Below are 24,898 nucleotides of genomic sequence, written 5' to 3' on the forward strand. Positions count from 1 at the left end.
CCCCGCCCGCGCCCGCCGCCCCCCGCGCTCCCCGCGCCCTGACACCGCGCCCGGGCGGCCCGGCGGCTGCTCCGATCCCGGCCTGCGCCTGGGGAACGGGTGGGCGGCGTGCCGAGCCCCGGCAGCGCGGCGGGCACCTACGGCGGTGACATCAGCCCGCGCCGGGACCCCGCGCTGTCACGGGCGCTGGGCGGGACGGGCGGCCCGTGTGGGACTGCGTGTGCCGGAGGTGCCGCTGTCCCCGTCCCCGCGTGGGCAACGCAGGTCCCACCGCTGTCCCTGTGCGCCGCGGGGATGGTGAATCCCGGCGCTGCCGCCGTTCCCGTCCCCATTTGTGCACCGCAGGTCCCACCGCTGTCCCTGTCACCGCGGGGATGGTGAATCCCGGCTCTGCCGCCGTTCCCGTCCCCATTTGTGCACCGCAGGTCCCACCGCTGTCCCTGTCACCGCGGGGATGGTGAATCCCGGCTCTGCCGCCGTTCCCGTCCCCATTTGTGCACCGCAGGTCCCACCGCTGTCCCTGTCACCGCGGGGATGGTGAATCCCGGCGGTGCCGCGGTCCGTATGGAGAAGGGGGGGGTCAGCTGGGGCAACGCTGTGCAAGTTTCGGGGGGTGTTTTCTTTTTCACTCCAAAGTTTATTTGGACGGTCCCTATCACGCACAGCCCGGGCGAAGCGCCGCGGGCAGGAGTCTGTGCGTGTGCTGGTTTAATTAAAAACGAAACGCTTGACCCCAAACACTACAGGAGCTCTAAGTTCTGGGTCAGCTCCGTAAGCTCTTTAAGGGTAAGAGCCTTAAGCACGCCCTGGCGTGCCGGGTCTCCGGCCGCTCCGAGGGAAACAGCCCGCCCGGCCCGCCAGGGCAGCGCAGGTGCTGAGTGTGCGGACGCACCTGGATCCGCAGGCGCGGGGCTCGGTCCGACAGAGCCGCGGTGCCTCCGCCCTGTGCCGAGCGCTAGCGGGCAGCGGAAGCCGTGCCGGCCACCTGTGGGAGGAGGGGGCGTCGCAGCCGCCGGCCCCTGCAGCCGCGCCCGGGCTGTGCCCGCTCGTGCTCCGGGATCAGGTTTCCCGCGGCCGGGGCGGGCGGCACCGCCTCCCCGTCCCCGCCTGCCGGACCCGCGGCCGTGGGCAGCGCCGGCGGCGGGAGGGGCGCGTCCTGCAGGGCCGGGGCCGCGGCAGAGCGGCGCGCAGCGGGCAGGTGCGGCGGCTGGAGCTGAGCCGGAGCCGGCAGGTCCGTGCCTCCTGCGCTGCTCTCCGTCATCATGAAGGTTGAGTTCGCCCCCATCAATATTCCCCTAAAGAGGAGGATTCAGACAGTCGCCGTGCTGCAGTGGATTTTCTCCTTCCTCCTGCTGGGTAACAACCTTCCTCCTTCATGCCCCTGCCCCAGAGAGAAAATTGCGAGAAGCGGCTTTTTCCGTGACCAGTGTTACCCGTGGGCATCGCTCGGTGCCAGCCCGTGGCTCCACGTGGGTGCAGAAGCGGCCGGGGGCGAGCGGCTCCCCGGCGACCCTCGGGCGGGCAAGAGCATCGCACTTCTTTCTTCTCTGGAAGCTTTGGATGGCTTTTCCTCTTTTGGGGGGCTCTATTTCTTTCTATGGGTTCTTCAAATATGATCCTAAATAGCTAGTGTCTGTGGCTCCTCATTGAGATGCCCAGTAGGTTTCCGACAGCAACTTTTTTATCGAATATGAGCATAAAGTCTGGTACATGACTGATGCTGTTTTCATTCGTAATTTCGTAAAATAACTTTATATGCTGTAGTTCAATAAAATTCTCATTTAACAAGGTAATGAAAATTAATGGGCATTGCCAGTGAATTGACTCAAATGCAGACACTTCTGTAAATGTATGAAAAATATCCTCATTGGCTTTAAGAAAGTGTTGCTAATTCTACTTGGTAATCTTTTTCCACTGATTATTCCTCTATAATTAATGTTCCTAATATCTTAAAAGACACCTATCACTAAACACCCATTCACAGCAGCAAATTGTATTCACATTCTCGAATATGATGAAATTAATCACTTGACAAGGTAAGATAAGCCTTAACTTTATGAGACTAAATCCATGGATTGTATAAATTGGGAAGTGGTTATTGAATAGTCTGTTCTGAGGTACAGAGCCACCTGTGTAGTGCTGGAAATGCTGGAACACTTCTTGATCATCTATGCTCTAGAATTTACAAGAGGAAAGGAGTGTGCACATATCTTCCTTCTATGTCTTGCAAATATATTATCCTTCAGATGGTGTGATGTCTTTCAGATTACTTCTTTTTTTAGGTTGTTAGCCCACACATGAAAGATTTGGGGTATATGGATATAAAGACATGGAAGGTATGAAGCATCTTCACAGATTAATCAGCAGATGTTCTGTTACCTCTAAATTATATGTAGTTAAATGATAAACAGTTTATGTCTCTGGCTACATTGTACGTAGGCTGTACTTTTATTTTTCTCTTATTGAATTAAGTCTTGGCATGAGCCGTTATTTCGGTCTCATAAGCACTGGAAGTTCGGGGGCAGTGGAAGAAAATTTTTTTTTTCCCACCATAATGTAGCAATACTGCTGCAGAAAACCACATCTTCCTGTGCTTACTAGAAATGATTGGGATGCAGAAAATCCTCTCTGTAGTTTAGCAGGCAAAGTAGGGAGCTGTCATCTGCAGCTGGCACTGCCTGGGAATGTCAAGGAAAATCAGCTCAGAAATGGTCTTATGGCTGGTTATGTTGAATATAGTGAGTTTATGTGATCATGAAAAAATGGATTTGCAAAAATGCTTGATTAACAATTTGATTCTAATAATAATTATCTGTTTGTGCACCACGGGGGATGTTTATCTTTAGAGCTGACCAAGGTGACCTTGTCATTTCGTAGGCAGACACTTTGAGTGATATGGCAGCCAGTGACCTGGCCAAAAAAAGTTTCACTTAGCTTCAGGAAAATTCAGGTGGATGAATCCTAAATGAATTAAAGCAGTGAGAAATGGGCTGGTTTCTGATGTTCTGGACTACCCCGGATTGTCTGGATTTTATAGCTTGCTTTTTTTTTTTTTTTTTTCCTGAACAGACATTGTTTGTAAGCTTTGGATTCAGTAGTGACACTTTCAAATCAATTTCAAATGAGGGGATACCTCAGGACAAGTGAAATACTGCATAAGTTCATCACAGAATAGGTTGGAGGCTTAGGTGTTCTTTGGGGGTTTGTGTGTGGCTGCAACTAGTTTATGCCAAACACCATCTTGATTGTCTTGTGTTACATATCTGCATGTGAAAACTTGAACAGATAATGCCCTATGACAACTAATGATTCATGATATAGATAGAGGGATTCTGTTTAGAGCAGTCAATAAATGGGGTACTGGCTTAGCTGCTAAAGTTGTCCATCTAGGCATGTTGTAATGTGCCATAGCTTAGTAAAATGAACTATAGGACTAGCAGATGAAGAAAGATAACTCTGAAAATTAGTGCCCTGAATGACAAAAGCTGAATTGGTCAATGATATGCTTCATATCTGGGGAGTAACGTGTGAAAAAGTGATTTCACACACTGAGTAAACTGTAAGGGAAATGTGAGCCTATTACAACTTAGAATTCACAATGGGACTTGGATAGAAGACTCTTGGTTTTATCTTCCTGGCTGAAAAATGTAAAAAGGCCTTGCTCTCCAGGCTTGCTTTGTTGAAATGCTGCATGGTTTTCTGAGACTGTGGAATTGGTGTCTGAAAATGCTCTCTTGTGCAGCTCACGAGCTGGCCTGAAACACAGACATACAATAGTTGTTGAAGCCTGAATCTCATCCCAACTGTAGAAAGAGTGAATCAGTCTACAAATACTAAAAAAATAGCAGCAGCAGCAGCTTGGTAGAAGCAAAGTTCTGCTTCTTCATGCAGTGTACCAGCTTAGGCTGAACCTGGACTACAGATCCATTGCTTCTGCTGTGCAGTGTACGCAGAGTAAACATTCCTCTGTCTCAAAAAAGCTGTACAGATGTGCACAGAATTTCATTATATACAAAAGGAACCTCTTTAAAATTCTGCCTGTAAGTTCCTGTGCTTCCTTGTTCTGTGTTGCAAGCTGCCAAAGTTCACCCTCAAAGGGAAAAGACAAGTTTTCATTCTAACAGTGATTTGCCTGTTCATTATCCAGGGGCATGACACCAGAAGCAAAAATAAGTTCTGTAATAGTGGCATGTGTATGTAAGAGTTTCTGGGTTAGATGAGAGAAATGTCCATTAACAGATTCCCACCGTGTGTTGGCTGAAAATGCCATGTGATTTTCTATCTTATGTATTCCAAGTGCAGCAGACCAGAAAAGTTTGGGTATAAGTTCCATGAAAGAGAAAAGTGTTTTAATTTGGCCTCTGTCTTGTGAAAAACAAGTATTATCAGTCTTGAGTCCAGAAAACTAAAGCTGTTAAAACTGAAAACTGGCAAATGCTAAAATCCTGCTATTTCTCACTGTATTAAGCACAAATCCAAAACAGCTTCAGGCATAATGTCAAGCTATTAGTGTTTTTCTGCTGAAACAGCAAATACATGAAGTTTTGCAGTGTGGTAGTATCTACTTTGGATAAAAGGCCAAACCAGACAATTTTTACAGACAGTAGTTTTATGCCTGTGATTGCAGTTATTAGAGATTAGTTTGCCTGGCCGAGGGCTGACGGTCCTGGGGCAGGTCTGGCCCTGTTCCGAGCCTGTGCAACACCCACACAGGTCTGCCTGTGAGGCTGTGTGCTGGCTGTGTGCTATCTGCTCTTGATCGCTCTGTGCCATTGTCCAACCCAACCCCAGGCAGAAAGTCACCTGCAGAAATAATATCTCCACGCCTGTAAGTGCTGCTGGACTGACAAAGCAAAGAGGTTACATAACCCCCACTTTTGTATCATAGGTTCATTGTGCACTAAAGAATTTGTCAGTGTCAATGAATGCAATGGACGTGCCTGGTGTTTGCAGGAAATCTTTGGTTTTAAGCTTGGAAATATTTTTCTAGAGAACTTTGGATTAATTTTGCTGCATTTACCAGTATGTCTGATATCCTTCTATTGGGAACAGGTGTAGGTTTTCTGTTTCTCACGCAGCAGTTGGGCATTTATCCTTGGTGTGTGTGAGCTGTGTGCCTCAGTACTGCACATCTGTCAGAGAGGTTCAGTTTGTATCAGGAGGTGAGTAGCACCCAGGTAGGAGGTAGATCAAAGGGTTCATTTGAAGGCAAAACCATTAAAACAAAGAAAAATCAGTCTGATTTTGTTGACATGCTGCTTTCCCAGTGCTTTAGCCTTTTGTTTTCCTTTCTCTCTAACGTACAAAATCAAATGACAGCATTTTTGGAGAAAGTAAAGTTAGAAGGTGAGTTGGTGAGTTATGTGCTCCTGCTAACTTGTGTGCCCCTGATGTGAAAATGGACGGTGGAGTTTGAGCATGTACAAAATCAAATGCAAAACCGAGTAACTTGGTTAGGGTGGTGGTGTCTTGGGCCAGACAATGAGAGAAGGAAATGAGAGTTTTAGCTCTGCAGCAGGGATACCAGGGTATTTCTCTGAGAAAAGGTGATGGTAGGGGAGAATGGTGCATCTTCTAAGGTCCACTTTTGGGGCCCAGCAGTGTCCCTGATCCGTCACTGAGGATTTAGGAAGCGATTGTTGTGCAGGCACCCCTGTATTTATTTGCAAAACCCTTAATAATGCAAAATTAGTATATAATATAAGGTACACTTTAATATGCACAAAACCACAAAATAATATGCTGGAGACATATTAAACTACATCCTGTTCACTAGTGATTAAACTTCTGTGCATGTAGGATGAAGCAGTCTGTTAATTGAACTTGCTGGAGACAGTTTTGAGTTGTGGATCTGTATTCCCCGAAAGAATAGAAATTATGAAACAGTTGCCAGAGTGAGAGATTGCTGCTGGAATAATAAGTGATTTCTGTGTTGAGAAAGGTGTCAGTGTAACATGCTAAAGCAAATATTAGCCTTTTCTGCAAACATACCATGATGGTTTGTTATCTAGTGCTGATTTAATTAATCAGCTATAGCTGGATAACTAATATAGGTTTTTTCTTCCTCAAAGTCTTTTTAAAAAAGAACTCTTTTGAGGCTTAAAAAAACTCAGCTAAGCTCCACCAGCCTTTCCTAACAAGCTGGCTGGTGTTGCTACTTGTTTTTGTCACTCTGTACTCATCTATCTGTGAAGTTTATTGGTGGCCTATGGGTAGGACTGAAGTGTGATCACAGAGAATAACAGGGTACTTACTGACTAGTATTTCTAGGAATGCTGCCTCAGTTAGCTACATATTAGAGAGGGAATTTAACCATGTGTCTATTTGTTTAAATCTCTCAAAAATAGTAAGAAACAATGGCTCTGCTGTGTCAGGCCAGAGACCCTAGCTTGACAACCTTGATGTGAACGTAAGTGACAGTGAATGCCTAAGAAGAAAGAAAAGAAATGGGAAATATGTAGACTAAATTTGGCATGCTGTCTTGGGATATGGCAATTAGTAACTTGGGGATTTATGGTATCCAGACCACTCTACCTCCAAGTCAGTTGTGTGTAATGCTCTGTATCTCTAGTTATCAGTATTTGCCAGTGGAAGGTCTTGGGAACTTGGAACCAAATTTCAGCATAATCAGGCCTCTAAAGCTTGGCATCTGAGGATTTGTGTTTGCTATCACAGCACTGTTAAGATAGAGCTTCCTTGTAGGAATGCTCAGATATGTTTGTGGCTCCCATTTGTAACCAATAACCTCACAGGAGGCTGATCCATACCCAATAAATGCTGGTTGCCCAACCACCTCAGTTCTGGACATGTCTACCAAATTCCTGGGGATGCCAACAGTTTTCAAGTGGAGTTAGTTATCTACCATGGATAAAAAGTGTCAGTGGGTTCCTGTGTTATTGGTGGAAAACTGTACATTGACAGAATTGCACAGAGTAGTGGGCTTTAAACAGGACAATACAAACATTATGTCTCATTTTTTTTTAAAGAGGCTTCCTATATAAAAGCTGCAGAGCAATACTGTGCAGAGGCATGAGCTTGCTTACTGTTGCCTTGGCAGCCTGCCTATTCTCAGGTGTGGCCTATTGTCTCAGGTCTTACTTTACTGGAGTCCATTTGCTGTAGCTGTTCCTTCATTTGAATTTCTGTCATTTTCTTCATGATAGATAAAAAATTTAGAGAGTATTTTCAGAAATTAAGGCTAATTAATTCATTTTCTTTGCATGAAAGTATCCCATAAATGGGGAAAATAATTTATTCTAATGCCAAAATCAACGGATCAGTTGTAGCTTGAGGGATAATAGAGAGGAGCAAATGTTCATTAGGGATGAAATAATCATGGTACAATTCTTCTGTGTTCCCTCCAAAGTTCTGTTCCCAACCCAGCTCAGAGACATTGCTGCTCTGAAAACTAAGGATGAGAAAACCACTTTGTAGATACATCAACATAGTTGTTGAAGAATGTCTTGTTTCTTTTTTCTTTTGTTTTTTTTCCCCCCTGATGTAAGAAATGAGCTTTTCACCTTGCTGTGTGTATTGATACACACGCATACTCATAAAGCCCAGGGAGGAGCAATACAAGTACTACTAATACTTCTCCACCTGTGTATTTTGTATTTGCTAGGATGCCAGGGGGTTAAAGATGTTTTTTTACTGCTTCCTTGGTGGGATGAGGTTCAAATTGCTGAACTCTGAACGTCTCCAGCTTATTTAAGGCAGAGCAGCATAATGTGTTTAGAGAAACTTTGCTAATTGTATGTGGGACGTGGCAGGAGCTGGCTCAGAGTTCAGAGCTGTCCTGAGTTGCTGGGCAGTCCTGAGGTTTCAGAGTGAGCTCCTTTGCATGGTTTTTGGAACAGTGCAGAGAGCCTGTGGTGCTGCTTGGGGTGAGACCAGCATCCCTGCGCCAGGGACACCCCTGCACCAGGGACACCCCTGCACCAGGGACACCCCTGCACTGCCCAGGCATGCTGCCCATGGCTGCTCTAAGCACAATGGGAGCCTTCTCTTCCACAAACAATCTTGCATTTGGTGGCTTTCACAACAGATACTAATCAAACATTTTTTATGCCTTTGTAACTTCAAATGCATTTGAAGCTTCCAATTTCCAGATTTAATCTGTGCTATTTTCCTGCTTCCTACCTCTGGTGTTTAACTGTTTTATAAATTTGGTGTCCCCAGTTGCAAACTCAGGGGCTGATTAATGGTTGAAGAATCCGATATACACACATCATTGGCAGGATGGCTGCCAGTGCTGGTAGCTAACACTACACAGAGTGGTTTTCATCCATTTGTTGCAAAATATGAGTATCCATGTGTTTAAATGGGAAATGGAGGAGAAGTGACACACCAACATTAGTTCACAAACCCAGTGTTCAGAATTCCATGGCAGTGATTTGTCTTTTAATTTATATTTTCTCCTGCCCCCTCACCCACCCCCAAAATCCTGTATATCACAGAGATATTTTTCAAAGCTCTAATTCAAGTTCAACCAAATAATTTACACTTAGAATGTACACTGGAACTACATCCAAGGACACAATTATGCAGTAGAGTAGCAAATCCCAAGTTATTCAGCTTTTGCCTGGAATTTGTTTATTAATTTAGTTAAAATGGTTGCTGTTTATTTACTCACTGTCTTGTCTGAAGGAGAAAACATCACGTTTGTGTTTATAGGCTTATTGTTTTTGAGTCATCAGTGTTTAGCCATCTTGCAGGCTGCTAATTTGTTGAAATAATGAGGAGGTATGGTAAAAGGAATTTGCCTCACATGTCTCACTGGGAATGTAGTAATCAACTTTGTCCTAGAAGATGCTGAGCTCCCCTTAGGAAGTGCTAACAGCATACTTACCTGCCCATACCTCGCAGTGCACTCAGGAATGTGTCCTAGCCAAAGCAAAGCAGCAGCTTGTTGATCTGGTGTATGTTTGTCTGCATAGGATTAAGTACATCTATCTGGGCCTGCTTACTGCTGATGTAATTAGCTCTCACAGCAAAGATGCTTGGCTACAAAGCACTTTTCAGCTGTTTGCTAGCAAACTGATGGTAAAAAGCCATGTGATTCTGTGTTAAAAAAGCCATGTGATTGATTCTGTGTTAAGCTGAAAGTGCTTCTGAAAGGAAGGGTAGGAAATATAAATACTTACTATTTATTGCATAACAAATTAATTGATTTATAGCAGCTAGAAAAAACTTCTCATTAAACCAAGAACCTTGACATCCTGTCCAGATTAGCATTCTTAGAAATTTCTTTAGCTTCAGGATCTCTTTGTCAAGGAACAGGTAATGCCTTTTTCTCAATAGATTTCTGTGCCCTATTTTGGAGTAATGCTAATGTAGGATTTCCTGTGAAATTGAGTGTCATATTTCACCCATGTTACTTGTCCTGCATTAAAGATGTTCCTTAGAACTTGTTTCAGTTCTTGTGAATTTACCACGTTGATTTTGGGGGTCTGTGGGCTTCAGTTAGCTGTTGTGTTTTTCAAGAGCTCTTACTCAAGTGCTTTTCTGGGCAAGACTGGGGTTGCTTGCTTGAGGAGGAAGCAGTGAGCTTCTGTATTGAAGAATGGAGTATGCTTGAAAATGGTAGGTTTTATCCTGCTCCTGCTTTTGTTTATGGTCATTTCCTTCTCCCTTCCTCAGAGCAAATGTAATTCCTTATTTTTCTGCTCATATTCCCGCTGGGAGTGTGCATGTTCATTCCCCTGAAGACAAGATATCCAATTCTATTCTGAAGGCACAGTCAGACTAGGCACAGGAACAAGCTGGTTGAAGATCTGAAAAAGTAAACATTCAGATTGGAGGAAATGCAAGTCTGCCTGTAGACCAAGTTGAGATCTCATCTCAAAACCTGCATAGTTCAGGGAATCTGCTGACTTTTCAACACCCAAGTAATATGAAGATGATCTGAACCAAGAGGAAGGGGTTTTACTCTTCGTTCATCTGCTTATTCTGAAGTTTTCAGTTCTGGTGATATTTTGCATTGTGTGAGCCAAATTATTGGCTCAAGTGCTTCTGCTGTTTCTTTAGCTCAGTATGTTTCACTGGGGTAGCTTCTAGGGCATCACAGGATAATGCCCTCATGAAAGCCAGTCAATTGTGAGATATAAAAGACTGCTTCTGCATTGTAAAATATCTCTGAAAAATGCTGGGTTCCTGCAACTCTGCCCATTGAGTCTTCCAGTGAGAACTAGGCTCTGTTTTACTTGCTATTGTGTATATTTATGGTGCTAAAGCCCTGACTCCCGAGCAACCTGGACTTCAGCATCTGATTCCTGAGCGTGACGGGGTTTGTTCAGGAGGTGGCAGAGCAAGCAGGCTTCTGCAGGGGTACCACAGGGCAGCTCCTACTCCTCAGACATCTCAGCCCAGGGCTGTTCAACATGCTGCAAGACTAAAATTCTGCAAGTTCTACAAATTTAAAGTTTCCATAGGATTTCCCTGGGTAATTATCTCAAGGTTGAGCCCCAAGTAACACATTACATTTAACCAAACAACTTTTTCTTGCTCTTTGAATTGTGTACAATGCAATTCTTATGTATCACTATTGTAGCAGGATGTTACAATTCTTACTTAATTAGATTTAAAAGTATCAGGACTTACCTGCTGCTGTTTTCCCCTAGCAGCACTGAACTTCGCCTTTGACTGACATGTTTGATGGCTGTAGTGGAACCTCCTCATGTTTTGATTTTGTCTAGTACATCTCCTTGGCCAGTGACAGCACTTTTGGCTGGGAGTAGAACTACCACCCCCATATTATAGGTAGAGAACCTGAGAAAGAAAATAGAAAACCATTGCCCAACACCCCTAGAATTAAAAAAGAGATGTTGCTATGACTTCCTTTCCCTTCTTTCCTTCCCCAGCTTTCCTGTCACTCCCTGAACCATTACATCCTTGTTAGCTCTTGCTGTCTCCTTTTATTTTGCCTTAGGTAAACCAGATGCTCTCTACCAAACATCTAGTTGTGCAGTAGAGGGAGAAATAATAGACGGAGGTGATCACCCTTGTGATGTTTCACCCTCACTGTAACAACACAATGTGGAATAAGCTGAGTTCAATTTGTGTGCATTTTGAGTAAATCTGTAAAAACATATCAGGGCTGGGCATTCAGAGTGTTAAAAGGACACAGGTGTGATTAATGCTTGCTATGCTTTCACTTTTTGTCTATTGTAGCAGAGTTTTGCTGTGGATTCTTCGTGATCCTGATCCTGGGCAAGTTCTGGTTCCTTGCTGTTCTGTACCTGCTGTGGCTCTACCTGGACTGGGAAACACCATGTGCTGGGGGCAGACGGTCCCAGTGGGTCAGAGGCTGGACTGTCTGGAAGTACTTCAGGGAATACTTCCCCATTCATGTGGGTAAAAGGTTTCTCACAAACAGCTTGAATAGCCATAAGCATGGGCAAACATCTATGACCCATCTTTGCTAAAATTCTAGTACTCACTCCAGGGTGAACTTAATTCCTTTTTAAAACTTGGAAAATCTGAGATTCAATGACAAAAGCCTGGTTTTCTAGTTGGACTGTTGGGTGACAACATAGCACTTCAGCACAGTAAATGCTAGACATGGTATCCTGACACGTCTATTTAAGCTTTGTTTATCTGTAAAGCAGGACAGTAGTTTTAAGTGCTCAGAAGGAAATCCCTTGTCATTGCTTCTATATCCTGTCAATGTGCAATCTCCATAGCTGTTGTTTTTGAGGTAAATATTATAATGCCCACCACTGACTCTATTTTTCAGCTTATAAAAACTTCAGAACTGAACCCAAATCACAACTACTTACTTGGCTTTCACCCTCATGGGGTCCTGGTAGCTGGAGCCTTTGGAAACTTTTGCACCGATCCTCCTTTCAAAAATTTATTTCCTGGGCTTACTCCATATCTTCATATCATGCCCATCTGGTTTGGCTGTCCCTTCTTCAGAGAATACATAATGAGTGCTGGTAGGTAAAAGCAGAATGTCTCAGCTGTTGCTCCGTATTTTAGCTTCTGTTACAAATGTAGAGTCTATTACTCTACTTACATATGGTAAGTAATATCAGAAAAATCAGTGTTGGTGCTAAATTTAACCTCTATTTTATGATGAACTGTTGTGGAAAAAAAATTTGGAAGGTTTTATTAATAGTTTTGTAAACTATATCACTGAGTTGTTTTTTCTTTCTGAAAAGAAATTGCTGATTTTCCTTTGAACTATTAGAGAGCAGTCCTGAGTACCCATTATATACAGGAAGAGAAGGGCATAATAATTTGTAATTTTTTTTAGTCATTAGAAGGCATTTGTAAAACAAATTCAGGCTAATCTCTTACTTGAAGGGCTTAATCTTATACATTACAAATATCTTTATACTCAGAACTTAATTACCTGCTCCTGATTGAAGTCCCATGTTGCAAATTTATGTAATTTTAATTGAGATGTAAACACTAAAGAGAGTGACCTTTTTTCTCTGTTCTGAGAAGCATTTGTCAGTAATTAATGACTGGTACTACAGTAATAAAAAATAAAAATAACAAGCAATCAAGTTAGGAAAACAGAAAAATGAGAAGAATGAAATAAGAACTAGTGCTCCCCCCCAGTGGTTTAATACAGGAGTTATTTTACTTTAATTCACTCAACTATAGCATTTAAGCATGTTCTGATGCACGAGACTAAGGTCAGGAGACAGAGATCTAACCTTATTCATGACTGCAACACAGACCTTGTGATCTCAGAGAAGCTGTTCCACTGCTCCATCCACAGAAACATGCCTAGGATGTTGCCCAGATTAATATCAGGATTATTTATCTATGTATTCTTCAACATATCAGAGAATGCCTTTCCATGTAAATGTAATTTCTGAGGGTGTTCTTTAAGACTTGCTAAGTGAGGGCTTGGCAGGGGTAGAACGTTGCAATTTTAAATACTGTCTGGAAGTCAGATTTACATGTTTTTGGCATCTTGACCCATGGGAACAAATATTTACCTGCAGAATGAGAAATAACTGCAGTAAAAAGCACACTAAAGAACAGCCAGCATTGGAGCTCAGTTTTCACAGGTATGCAGCTGATAGATGAGATGGGACCTTTGGTGCAATACAGGTCACCAGTCAAATCATAAAACACTTGCAAAACCTTCCATGTCCTGAAAGCCATGCTCCTGGCACAATGTCTCGTGTCCCAGTGTTTTCCTGCCTGTCTCCCAGCTGCAGTTGTTGCCTGTGGCAGTGCAGCTGTGGCACTCCTGGGCTGTGGTGTGAGCACAGAGCAGTGCCCTGTGTGCAGGCTGACAGCTCAGCTTCAGCAGCAGACACGTTTGTCCTGGGGAAAGGCAGCAGCTCCTGCTTTCCTTTCCAGGGAAAGTGCATGGTGACATGAATGAGAATCACTTGAATTATTTGTGAGTCCCAGGTCAGCGGCATTTTCAGAGTAACAGTGACTGTGAAGGCATATGTGGCAAATGGATGTAGCTTTTTACTGAGGTCTGGACTTGCTCCAGTTGCAAGCTATTCCTCTTGGTGGCCGGCTCTCAAAAGTAGATCACAGTCATCTTCCCTCTCTTACAAAATTTTTATGATCCACATTGTAATGTCTCTATTGGAAAAAAGACCAGGTAGGGAGCAGGACGTCCAAAAGAGCATTTTGATACCAGCTCTGTAAAACCAACAACATAAACTAGACTTGATCTCTAAATTGTCACTTAGATTATATTAATTCAACACAGTGTAATTAAACGTAGCTTCTGGGTAAATGGGACCACTATAAGCCTTTGAAATAAAACTTAGGGCAAGAAGGAAAAAGAACCTTTGAAAGATTAGGTGCATATCTGTTGGAAAAAGGATTTTTCAAAGCACGAAGTCCAGAGCAAGACCTAAGGAAATGATAAAGTCTTGTACAGCAGTATGCTTCTGTTTAGAAGTGTCTGGATCAGCAGAAAAGCTTCATATAATTTGCTATTTTAGCCTAAATATTGATGAGTGCCTGGGCCTTTGTACTAGAGAATGAGCTGGTGCAGTTGTGAGGAATGGTAGAATTGAGTCTTCCCTTCTTCTAACTCTGTCATGCTATTGCCTTAGATGGAGCTGCTACTTTATAGCTTTGGATAGGATGGAGGTGTCTGCTTGGCACTGTAGCTCCAAGTTTGAGTTAACAAGTCCTCTATACCTTCTGTTGACTCCTCTGTGCCTGTCTTTATATGCACCTGCTGTACAGCTTTAGCTGCTGCCTCTCAGCAGAATCTGCTGCCATACACCTCCTCTGTTCTTGGACACAGAGTCTCTCTGAAGGGGAGTTAAGTTGCCAGAAGAGCACACCCTGAAGAACTCAAAACTCTTGCAATAGGCAATAGCATTTAACTCATCAGTATAAAGTCAAAGCACATGCCCAAAACCAAATCTGTTGCAGTGAGAAGATTGAGCCTAAACCTTTGAAATCTGTTCTGTGCTGCTACAATTTTGAAACATCATTTATATATTTAAAAATATCCTTAAATTCCACTGTACTTGTACATGAAGATTCAGTGGTCACTCTTAAAATGTTTCCTCCTGAAGGAATGGTTTCTGCATCCAAGGAAAGTGTCTCACACGTGCTGAGCAATAAAGGAGGTGGCCATGCATCCGTCATTGTGATCGGAGGAGCAGAGGAATCTCTGAATGCACATCCTGGAAGTCTGACCTTGAACATCCTCAACAGGAAGGGCTTTATTAAAATGGCCCTGAAACATGGGTAGGTCTTCCATGCAGCATGCTTTGAATGCAGATTGATTCATAAATATAGTTCATATTAGATAAAATTAGAGAATTTGAAAAGAGTCTAAGTGTCTAAGAACATGCAGATTTACAGGAGCCAGTCTGTTCACCTAGATCCAATCTGGGAGTTGAAAACTTGACTTTCATAATTTGTTACAGTAGGTGTTATTAGCATATTTTGTTTTATTTCGGTTGTTTCTTGCACTAGCAAAGAGTAAGAATTATCAAACAATATTAGTAAATCTTGGCTGGTTTTGCTAAGCAGGGCAAACATTCTGCTTTCTGTTCTGTAAATTGAAGATACATTAAGGTAGAATTTTCTTATCATTTTAAGCAAACAAACAAACAAATTGGATAGCCAGGCCCTGTTTCATTAAATCACTGAAAATTATGGTGTAGGAAGATTTGTTTTCGCTATTATTCTAAAGATTTTCTTTCGAAGATTGCTGTTTGTGAAAGTAAATTCCTGGGAATTTTTGGTGAAAATCTCAAGAAAAACTAGATAACTTTTAACTATCAAGCAGCCATCAGTGTGTAATTAAGCAGAGATGGTATCAATATCTTTTGAGTGATTTACACCGTGTAAGATACTGTGTTTGTTCTGGACTGGTCTAGGTGGTTTGTATATTAGAAAAATTGAAACCAATGATCTGTTCCAGCTACACTTTCTGAACAGCTCCCAGGATTATACATTGACACGTGAAGCAATGAGAAAAAATACTAGTCTTGAGAAATCTGTAAGAGCTTTTTAAGCTATTAACTGGAGAAAAGGTGGTCTCTGAGGAGCTCTCTGCTTTTACACAGAGTGCAAAAAACTAGAAACTGTTCTGTGCCAAAATTCCAAGGGTATTTCTTATACATATCACTAGGATTCTCATAAAGAATTTGTTTGCTAATAAAATGTAACATTTTAGTCTAATTTGTACCCAGAAAAAATTCTTGTGTATTTGAATTGGTAGTTTACTCCCTAAATGAGTCTTCACTCAATTTTTGCTCAACTGTTGATAAATTCAGTGGGATCCTCAACACTCACTAGCTTTTATCTGTTTTAACCATAAAGATTGGTAAAATATTTAGGTACTTTTTTTTTCCTGAGTATGTTGATAGATGTCTGGTCTGTCATATCACAAAGGTTGGTGGTGATTATCTCTCATCTAAACTGGTTTGGATTGAGAAATCAGATACACCTGTGCCTCTCATGACATTGATTTCAAAAGTATCTCCAACACCTAACAGCATGAGTGGGACACTTACAAAACACCAGAATGGCCCCTTTACCCCTTCACTTACTTAGACTCCAGTGATGGTTCTCGTCTTTCTGAAAGGGTCATGGCTGTCCAGAGCCCTCCTCTGGGTGGCAGTGCCCATCTCTGCCTGAGTGGCCAAGGGCTACAACTACATGGTCACTGTAACCAGCAGGCTCCAAGTCATTCCTACCAAGAGCAGCACAAAAACCTGCTTTTGTGTGAAGCATAGAAATTCTGACTTCTCACTTGTCCAGCACAGCTGTGGGACAATGCAAACCTAACAGAGCTCTTGCCTAAAGAGCCAGCATCCAGTAATTGCTTCTGGTTTTCATGTCTTTGTTTTTAACAATTGTTTTTAACAATTAACAAAATGGGAAGAAAGTTTCCAACTCAAGTGGAAATGAAAGGGCAAGGGAGGCTTGTGGGATGCAGATGAGAAGACCCATCTGCCACCAGTGCCTGCACACATTCCTGGTGCTCATCATTTCCAGCAGCAAATACCAACACAGGAAGAAAGGGGCAAGGCAGAGGGTTGTTCTCTCTGGCCCTGGCTCCTGTGCTGCCAGCACAGAGAAGCCATGTTCCTCAGCTAGGAGCTTGTCAAATGTGGCCTGAATATGTCAGCAAAAGTCCTCTGCACTTCTGCAAAGGACATCTTGGTCCAAGGTAGTACAAATACCTGCTATGAAGTGAAGAAATCCTAAAGACACAAAACAAATGATGAATCAGATAACTTATCTTTAATTTCACAATCATAAGTTACTTATTTCTCTGTCTCAGCCTCCTACATAGCATCTTGCAAAAGCCTTCACTAGATTAAAACAAATCCCACAGTGTCAGGGCACCACAGCTATTGCACCACAAGATGTTCCTGTTTGTCTTAGTGTTGTAGTAAAAAGTGGAGCGTTTACACAGCCACAGTAAGTACCAGGCTTTATGATATTTCTTTTACAGCTGGCAGGGCAATAAACCCTCTGGAGAAAGAACCTTTGAGCAGACACTAGTCAGAATAGTATGTGAGAATGATAGTCTGTGTGAGTCTCCAGGCTAAAGAAGCTGTTGGAGCAGTTATTTTTTACTGTGCAGGTGGATTCTGACTGTCCACAGTGCTTTCCAGCCAGCTCTGTCCTCAGTGCATCCTCCTCAAGCATTCACAGCTCTGCAGAAATTAATTCTGACAATGTTCTAGCAATACTGCTATTTTACAGTAAGGTTTTTCTCAAAGGTAGTGGGGGCAGAATAGAGCTAAGATACAGAAACTAAAAAACAACCCTGAATCCTTCAGAGACTGCTTAGGATTACCCTGCTTTTTCTTCTCTAAACTCTGTAGAATACTTAATGAAACTAAGCATTAATCAAAAACCATACTGCAGCCAAGATTTTAAATACAATGATGGGTTTACCTGCTGGAGACAGCTGCACTGACTCTATCCACTCAAGTAGTTTATCCAGGAACTAGTCAGTGCCTTTCTTCCCAGGCCAGTTAATGAACTGAATGAAAATTCATTAGGCTGTGCAAGAGCCAAAGTGGGTTCATATAATTTCTGTGGGTAAGATGTGACCTCTAGTAATAATGGATTAAGGCTACTGTTTTCAAAGAAGTCCAGAGGAAGCAGGGTTTCACTGGGAATTGGGCAGCAGAGGAGGAATTTGGCATTGAAGTCATGTCTGTGAGGATGTCTGGTTTTTGTCATGGTTTTTGTGCTGAAATCAAGGGCACGCATTACTCTGGTCAAAAGACAAGGGAAAGCCAAGATCTGTTTTTGATGCCACCCAGCTGGGAGCATTATAAGGTTAGCAATGAGGCTCCTTTTCTTGCCAAGAGAAAAAATGTAGTGGAACACGAGTGGACTTGCTGAAATAGTGGTGGATAAAGACATACTTATGATATATGCAATTACTCATTTTCATAATTCCAAACAGTCACAAATTTCAATAGGTACTGACCAACTAAATACTGCCAAAAGCGAGTTGCTAGTTGTGTGCCAATCACTTTATTTTTTTAATAAACACCAATCAGCCAAGGCATCCAAAAAGCTGCTGCACATGAGAAGAGTTGAATGCCTGTTGCTGATGAAATCCAAAGCTGCTGAAACTCTCTGCGCTGGTTGTTGTGAAACTGTTTCCATGCTGCTAATGTGAAGTGCAGTGCAAGTGCAGGCTGATGTAGAATTCTCAGTGTCTTCTTTGTTTTACAGGGCTCATCTGGTCCCGGTGTTTTCCTTTGGTGAAAATGAACTATTCAAGCAAGTTGCAAACCCCAAAGGTTCATGGCTCAGGAATGTACAGGAGAAGTTACAAAAGATAATGGGCTTTGCTTTACCACTATTTCATGCTAGAGGAGTATTCCAATACAGTTTTGGCTTAATACCTTACAGGCAACCTATTAATACAGTTGGTAAGTTCTCTGCATCTTTTCTAGTGTGTTTGAAAATGTTTAGAAATTCTAAACATTTACACCTAAATATTAAACATCTAAACATTAGTATGCTGCTAATATCTGTAAATTTATAAATCTAACATAATTTATTACTGTGCATCTAAAACAAGTATGTGAAGTTTACTGTCCTTCCCAATTAAAGGGGGCAATTCTTTTCTCCCTTTCCCCTTTCTGTTCCAGCCCAAATCTTACTCTTCATTCTATCCTTAGCAATCCATAAAGAAATCCAAGAGTTGTCCAGTTTTTATGAGAGGGCTGCCACAGCTCTGCACCTGTTGCTGTGGGTTCTGGATGCTGCAGTTGTTTTGTGAGAAGCCCAGAACCTTGATTTCTTAGCTCTGCAGAGAAGTAGCAGTTGGATGTTCCAGCTGATGCACAGTCAGCCCAGCAGAGCTCTGGAGCAGGGCTACAGGAAGGAGCTTGCATGGTTCTCATCAGGACAGAGGGAGAGATGCAGGAGGAAAGGGAGTGTACACATTGTGGTGCCACAGCCCTTGGGCAGGCTGCCACTTAGATGGCTTTGCCTTGGAAAGATCCTGTCATGTTGAATTGTGAGTGTGCATGCCACGTCGCCAGGCAGTTTGGGAGAGTGTTTTTCCCCAAAAGCTTTCATTACTGCTCATCTACTCTCACTGAAGTGTGGAACTGAACATATATTTAATAGTTTTACTAGTGCTATTGACAACCACACCTTTACAAAATAGGTGATGCTGGATCTCATGCAAAGGTAATAGCTGTCTGTCTGTAAATTTTTTGATAAATCATTTTTAGACAGATTCTGACCTGAGTGAACTGAAGAAAATTGAGCTTTTCTGGTGTTCCACATGGGTCTTTGAAGGTGCTCCCTCCCTTTTTATGGGGTTCGTTTGATTATAATATGAAACATAGAAAATGTTTAAGACAAAAACATAGCTCTTTTTATGTTACATTTCAAGCAGATCTGTGTTTTATCAGTTCATGCAGTTGAATATTTTGGAAAATATTACATTTTTAAAGCCCACATTGTACACAGGCAGGCTAAAAGTTTCACTTATTTTAAAGCCAAAAAGTTTTAGAATGAGATGTATTGGATGAGATCTATAATCTGCAAGTTTTTTGGAGGAGGCTCAAAAAAAGGATTGTTCTGAAGCTTAAAATGTCTTATTCATTGAGGCATTTCTTCATCATGACAAAAGCACAGGGGTGCTACAAATTAGCAAGACCAGAGTCTTGCAACAGAACTTGTAAGATCTCACTAGGTCCTTTGCCTTCTGTGTCTCTTTCCCTGTGTTTGAGAGCTATCACAATGTCCCTGTGTCCTTGGAAGTGTGTGGGGTGTTCTTGGTGTGGCTCAACATGGCTTTGAAAGCATTGGCTCAGCTCCTGTGAGCTGCAGAGGCACAGTGAGCTCACCTGAGGTGATGAACTGTGGCCAGGTATGGCTGATTTCAGTCCTGGTTCAGAAGCCATGGATCCAAGAGCCATTCAGCTAAGCCAAGATTGTGACGTTTGAGTGTTTTAGGCTTGATGAGTGAAGTACTTTTGTTTTTCCTTTTTTTTTTTTTTTAATAACTGCTTTTCAGAAGTAGAAACAACTCTATCAAATTAAGGAAGTTCCTTAAAGCTGCACATAACATTAGAGAGATGAGTGTAGTTTTCAATTCCACAAGAAATCTTCACTCTTGGGAACAGAGACTGTTGCAGAAGGGTTTGGGGGCTGTTGACTGTTTCCAGTCCTGCCTCTGGAAATCCTGTATTGTATTTATATTGATTTCACACCCCTCTAAGGTATTGCTCAATCCAGGGCTGGGTTCCCACCTCAGCCATGTAAAGTCTGAGTTTCAGCACCACACAGGGCCTGAGAGCTGATGGCAGCTGGAACTGCAGGAAAATGCAGGCTCAGCTCTTTGTGGTTCTGGCTAGGCTTCCCTTTAGTCATCACCATCCAATCTAAAGTGGCAACATGTGTTAAAAGGAATTTTCAGGTGCCTTTGGAAAAATCCTCAGGGTGCTTTTAGCTCTCTGTTTTTCTAGAGTTCCTCTGTAGTCCTAGTCAGGTCTGTTAAGATCTTGGTGCTTCCAGTACAAAAACAGCAGTGAAAATCTGGTGATTGAACAACACAGGAAAGACTGAGATCATGGGAAGCTTCTCTTAGCAATCCACTTTCTAGCCACAGCTCTTTGTAGAAGAGAAGGCTGGAATTCCATGGAGTCACCTCCCATGGTGCAGGTAGCAGGCTTTGCACAGTGCCTGGAGAACATTTTGGTTCCATTGACATATATGGGCAATGGATGGTTCAGAGACACCTCAGAGGGTTTAGGGGATTTATGTGCTACCCCTCCCTAGGCTGAGGTCACCAACAATATTCCTAGTGCAGTGATACACATTTTGAATACATTGGAAGATAAATATTTCCTTCAGTCCTGTTCATGTGACTGTGTGGTTGAGGGCATCACTGTCCTCTTAAGCATGTCCCTCACACTGAGTAGTTTTACTATTCAGATCAGAACAGAAGAGTGAGAAAGTACATTTTTTAAAATACTGTGTTGAACTTGTAGGCAGCACATAACACATAGGATTGTATCTTGAAGTGTAAACTGCTCCCTCAAGTTAGAGCTTATTACTCTTCTCATTTGCTCTTTTGCTGCCAAACTGAAATGTTGGGGGGAGGTTTAATTCATTTTACCTGAACTTGAGCAAAAGGAAATGAAAAACCAGACCTAGGACTTAGGCTTGTGAAAGGCACGATCAGGCCCCAAGAAAATGGTGCTGTGATTCTGCCATCTGGGTGGGAGCTGTGGTGGAGCACTTATAGAAGAGACAGCAATTCTGCTTAAAAAGAGATGTCAATTAAGCTAATGCTGTTGTGTTTGATTTACAGTGGGAAGCCCCATCCCTGTAAAACAGAACTTGAACCCCACCACTGAAGACATTGATCAGCTACATGCATTGTATCTACAGAAACTAAAGAAATTATTTGAAGAACATAAAAGCAATTATGGCATCCCTGCACATAAATCTCTCATCTTCGAGTAGCAAATTACAATTTGTAATTCTGAATTTCATGCGAAGAAACAGTGTCTGCTGAAAGATGTCTTTCTTGCAATCCATAGTTTGCAACCTGTAATTATCCTTATGTAAGGAATACTTTTAAGAAGGGATTATTAGATGATTTATTGATTTTTATCTTTTTCTTGGGCGGTGGGGGGAGGGATCATTGAGATGTAAGCCTCGAAGCCAGTGCTGTTTTGAGTTGTTCTTTCAGGTTCATGTGTGCCAGGAATACGAGTGAGAGACTCCACTCAGATGTTCTTACCACCATGGTACCTGCTCACAGCTTGAGCACAGGAAATTGCCACAGCGTGAGATCAGTAGCAGAAGTATAAACTCAAGAAGTCTTTGATTAGAGGTTGAGAGATTTACCAGCATTTATCAAACATTACATCAGGTTGTTTTCTGAACGACAGAAACCCTGCTGCTCTTCCACAGGAATGAAGGTGTATGTTTTCAGCAGATGGCTACTGTAAACAGCTTACATGAGAATTCAAGAATAAATAGGAGCCTTCAGCCTTGAATAGGATATTGGCAAAAATGATTTGTCCAAGTCATGGAGCAGAGCAAACCTTTTGTTTGGAGAACAGTGTGTTGAGATTTTTGTGTGCATGTGTGTGCTGGGTGGTGGGAAGCACTGAATGATGTGACTTTTCTGGACAATCTGTGCTTTGGATCATAAGTTTGGAAGATGAAGCAGCTTTGGTAGTTTCAGCCTCAGAAGAGATGGCAGGAGAAGTGAGGGAATCATGTGAACTCTTCATCCTGTGCAAATTAAAAATGATCCTATGTCAAGCACTTGCACAAAAGGAAAGGGAGCCAAATTTGTTCAGTCAATTCTGAAATTTCACCAAGGAAATTGTTCTTGATAATGCCTTTTTTCCCCACTCACAGATGTAGGGAAGTATGTGTTAAGCTGGAGCTGCAGGGTGACACAGCTGCAGTGCCAAGGCAGTGTGAGCATAGCTCTAGGGTACAGCAGGTTAGGAGGATGCATTGTGTAGAAAGCAGGTACCTGAATTTGAGAAAAGGTTTATCCTACATGTGGATATCCACTTCAGAAAAGAAAAGAAAAAATCTTAGCCAAACTATTTTTCAGTGAAAATGCCTAGGTCTTGGAGATTATTGTGTATGTATGGAAAGAATTGTAATATATTACTGAATTTTTATGAGATAAATCCTTTTATTTGTACATGCTTTCTGTCTGCCTATGGACTTTGCAGATCTGGTGTTAGTGAAAACTTTGCTCTGCTTTAAGCTGTTTTGGTGCCTGAATATTTTATCAGTTAGGTGCTCTGACGGGTTATGCATGGGCTTGTCAGGCAGCCTGCTCATCTTCAGTTGGCTCAGTTGAGCACTGAGGTGCTCCAGGAACAGCAGCACTGGACACCTCATGTATTTGATGGGCTGGAGGCTCTTAGAAGAAACACAGCTGAGGCTTTAAGAACAAGGTAGAGCTCTGGAAAGAAAATATCTCAGGAAGATGAAGGTGTTTAAAGACAAGAGTGGAAATTACTTCTATGAAGTGAACTCCAACTGAACCAACGCCCCAAAGCCAAACAAGTATTTGCCAGACAGAGCAGATTTATGTGCTTCAAAAACCCTCCAGCAACAAATTGTTTTCCTTACGAGGGCTCTTCCTTCTTGTGCCTGTTTGTCATCCAGATGTAAACAACACTGAGCCAACACTGAGTTGTGCTCTCATTTTCTCTACAGTGACACAATCATTCTGGGAACCAGGGCTGGAATTTGCAGTGCCTGAAGAACCCCCTCTTCCCTGACAGACTGCTGTCAGTGTGCCCTCAATTCACCTCTACCTGAGCTTTCTTGGTGCCTTGTGTGCTTGCCCTCCCTTCCCACACCTTTGCTGATCGCTGATGATTACCGTGGTGTAAACATCTTGCTTCCTCACTTTCTGCTCACCTTTCCCTGGGTAGAGATCTCTAGTCTCTATGCATGGAAAATACTGAGTGATGGCTCATCATTCAGCAAAAATGGGGTTTAGGAGCAGGGTTTGAGAAGAGGAATCACTGTGGCTGTGCATATTTGACACCAGCTTAAGGTCAGGACTGTTTCAGCTCTGGAAAGGGCATGTGTCTGGAGAGGTCAGACATGGCAGGTTTGTTACCTGGGAAGAGGTCTCAGGCTCCTGAGGATTGTACAAAGTGATGATTCTTGAGCAGTTGCTTTTTCTTAACCAGCTATGTGAAATTTCCTTTGGATTTGATTCTTTATTGCCTGCCCTGATGAGTAATGATGAGTACTCATGAAAGAAGAATTTTAAATCCATGTCAGACTGGTCTCTCATAGATCATCTGCTCTAATGAGATATTTCCTCTCATTCTGTCTGTTCTTTTTCCATTACCTTAATGATACAGAAGATCAGGCTGTAAATTAAAAAATATTAGCATGAGGTTGAGGATGGAAAGTAACAATGTTTTTTGTTGATTAAATTAATCAAAACTTCTAGGGAATATTGATTTTGGGACAGTATCTGGTCCAAAGGGTACCCTATAAACAGGCTTTCCTCTGAATTCCATGAGAAAATTATCTGTGAGCTCTTTGTACCATCTCTAACTGGCTCAGGTAGGACAAGTAGGGATTGTGTTGCTCTGGCTACTGATGTTGTCATTGCTTTGTAACAATGGAGATGGTAAAAAACCCAAAAACTAAAAAACCCAACAAAAAAAATAACAAACCAACAAAATCTCCAAACAACTCAAATAGTCATTGTTGCTCAGTTACCACTGCATGTTATGTTGGTCCTTCCAAACTACCTTTTATTAACCAATTGTCTAGTGTACCCAGGACTGTCTCTAAACATGATAGACATGGTGTCATGTAAAATATTTACCTCTATGTTAGTGTGTGGATCTGTAAAGCAGCCCTGCAATCCTGAGCCTGGCAGCCACAGACCCATTTTGGCTACCATAGGCACCAATCCCAGCACTGCTGCAGGCACAAGGAGCCAGCCCATTTGTTTGTTGGAGTAAGTGTCTCCAGTGTCAGTTCATGCTGGGCAAAGCAAGAGCAAGGAGCTGGCAGGAATGGTGACACACCCTCTCCCAGCTGCAACTGGAAGAACTGGGCAGCAATCACATTCCTGGGGGGATGCCACACTGCCTGGGGCCTGCTTCTTGGGGTGTTCTCTTGGTGCCTTTTAATGCCACAGGTAGTTCCAGGGAAGGCAGCCATCCATCAGCAGGAGCTGCTCTGCCTCAGCTGTGCCAACACTGCCTCCCTGACACGCTCAGGATGGAGTTCCTGCCTGTTCCCTCTGTGTGAGTGAACACCTCTGTGCCAAAATCCATTGACAGAAAGTCAATCCTCGAGTATTTTTACTTTGTGAACTACACAGCACAGTTTACACTTCATAACTTTTTATGGTACCTGTAAAATATGAATGTCAGTCGTTTCAATGATAGCTGTGGCAAGGAGGTGTGAGATAATAAAGGTTTGTACCAAA

At 42.6% G+C, this 24,898-nt stretch overlaps 1 protein-coding gene across 1 annotated transcript; it reads left to right on the forward strand.

Annotated features, from left to right (window-relative positions):
- Positions 1 to 1,144: 1,144 nt before the first annotated feature.
- Positions 1,145 to 24,898, forward strand: MOGAT1 (monoacylglycerol O-acyltransferase 1). Its single transcript, XM_014879575.2, has 6 exons — positions 1,145 to 1,356; positions 11,170 to 11,348; positions 11,735 to 11,936; positions 14,517 to 14,691; positions 18,160 to 18,359; positions 21,263 to 24,898. Exons 1-6 carry the CDS (start codon positions 1,263 to 1,265, stop codon positions 21,415 to 21,417), a joined length of 1,005 nt encoding a protein of 334 aa, XP_014735061.1. The 5' UTR covers positions 1,145 to 1,262; the 3' UTR covers positions 21,418 to 24,898.

The sequence above is a fragment of the Sturnus vulgaris genome, chromosome 10 (genome assembly GCF_052056855.1).
Source record: "Sturnus vulgaris isolate bStuVul1 chromosome 10, bStuVul1.hap1, whole genome shotgun sequence".
Lineage (NCBI taxonomy): Eukaryota > Metazoa > Chordata > Aves > Passeriformes > Sturnidae > Sturnus > Sturnus vulgaris.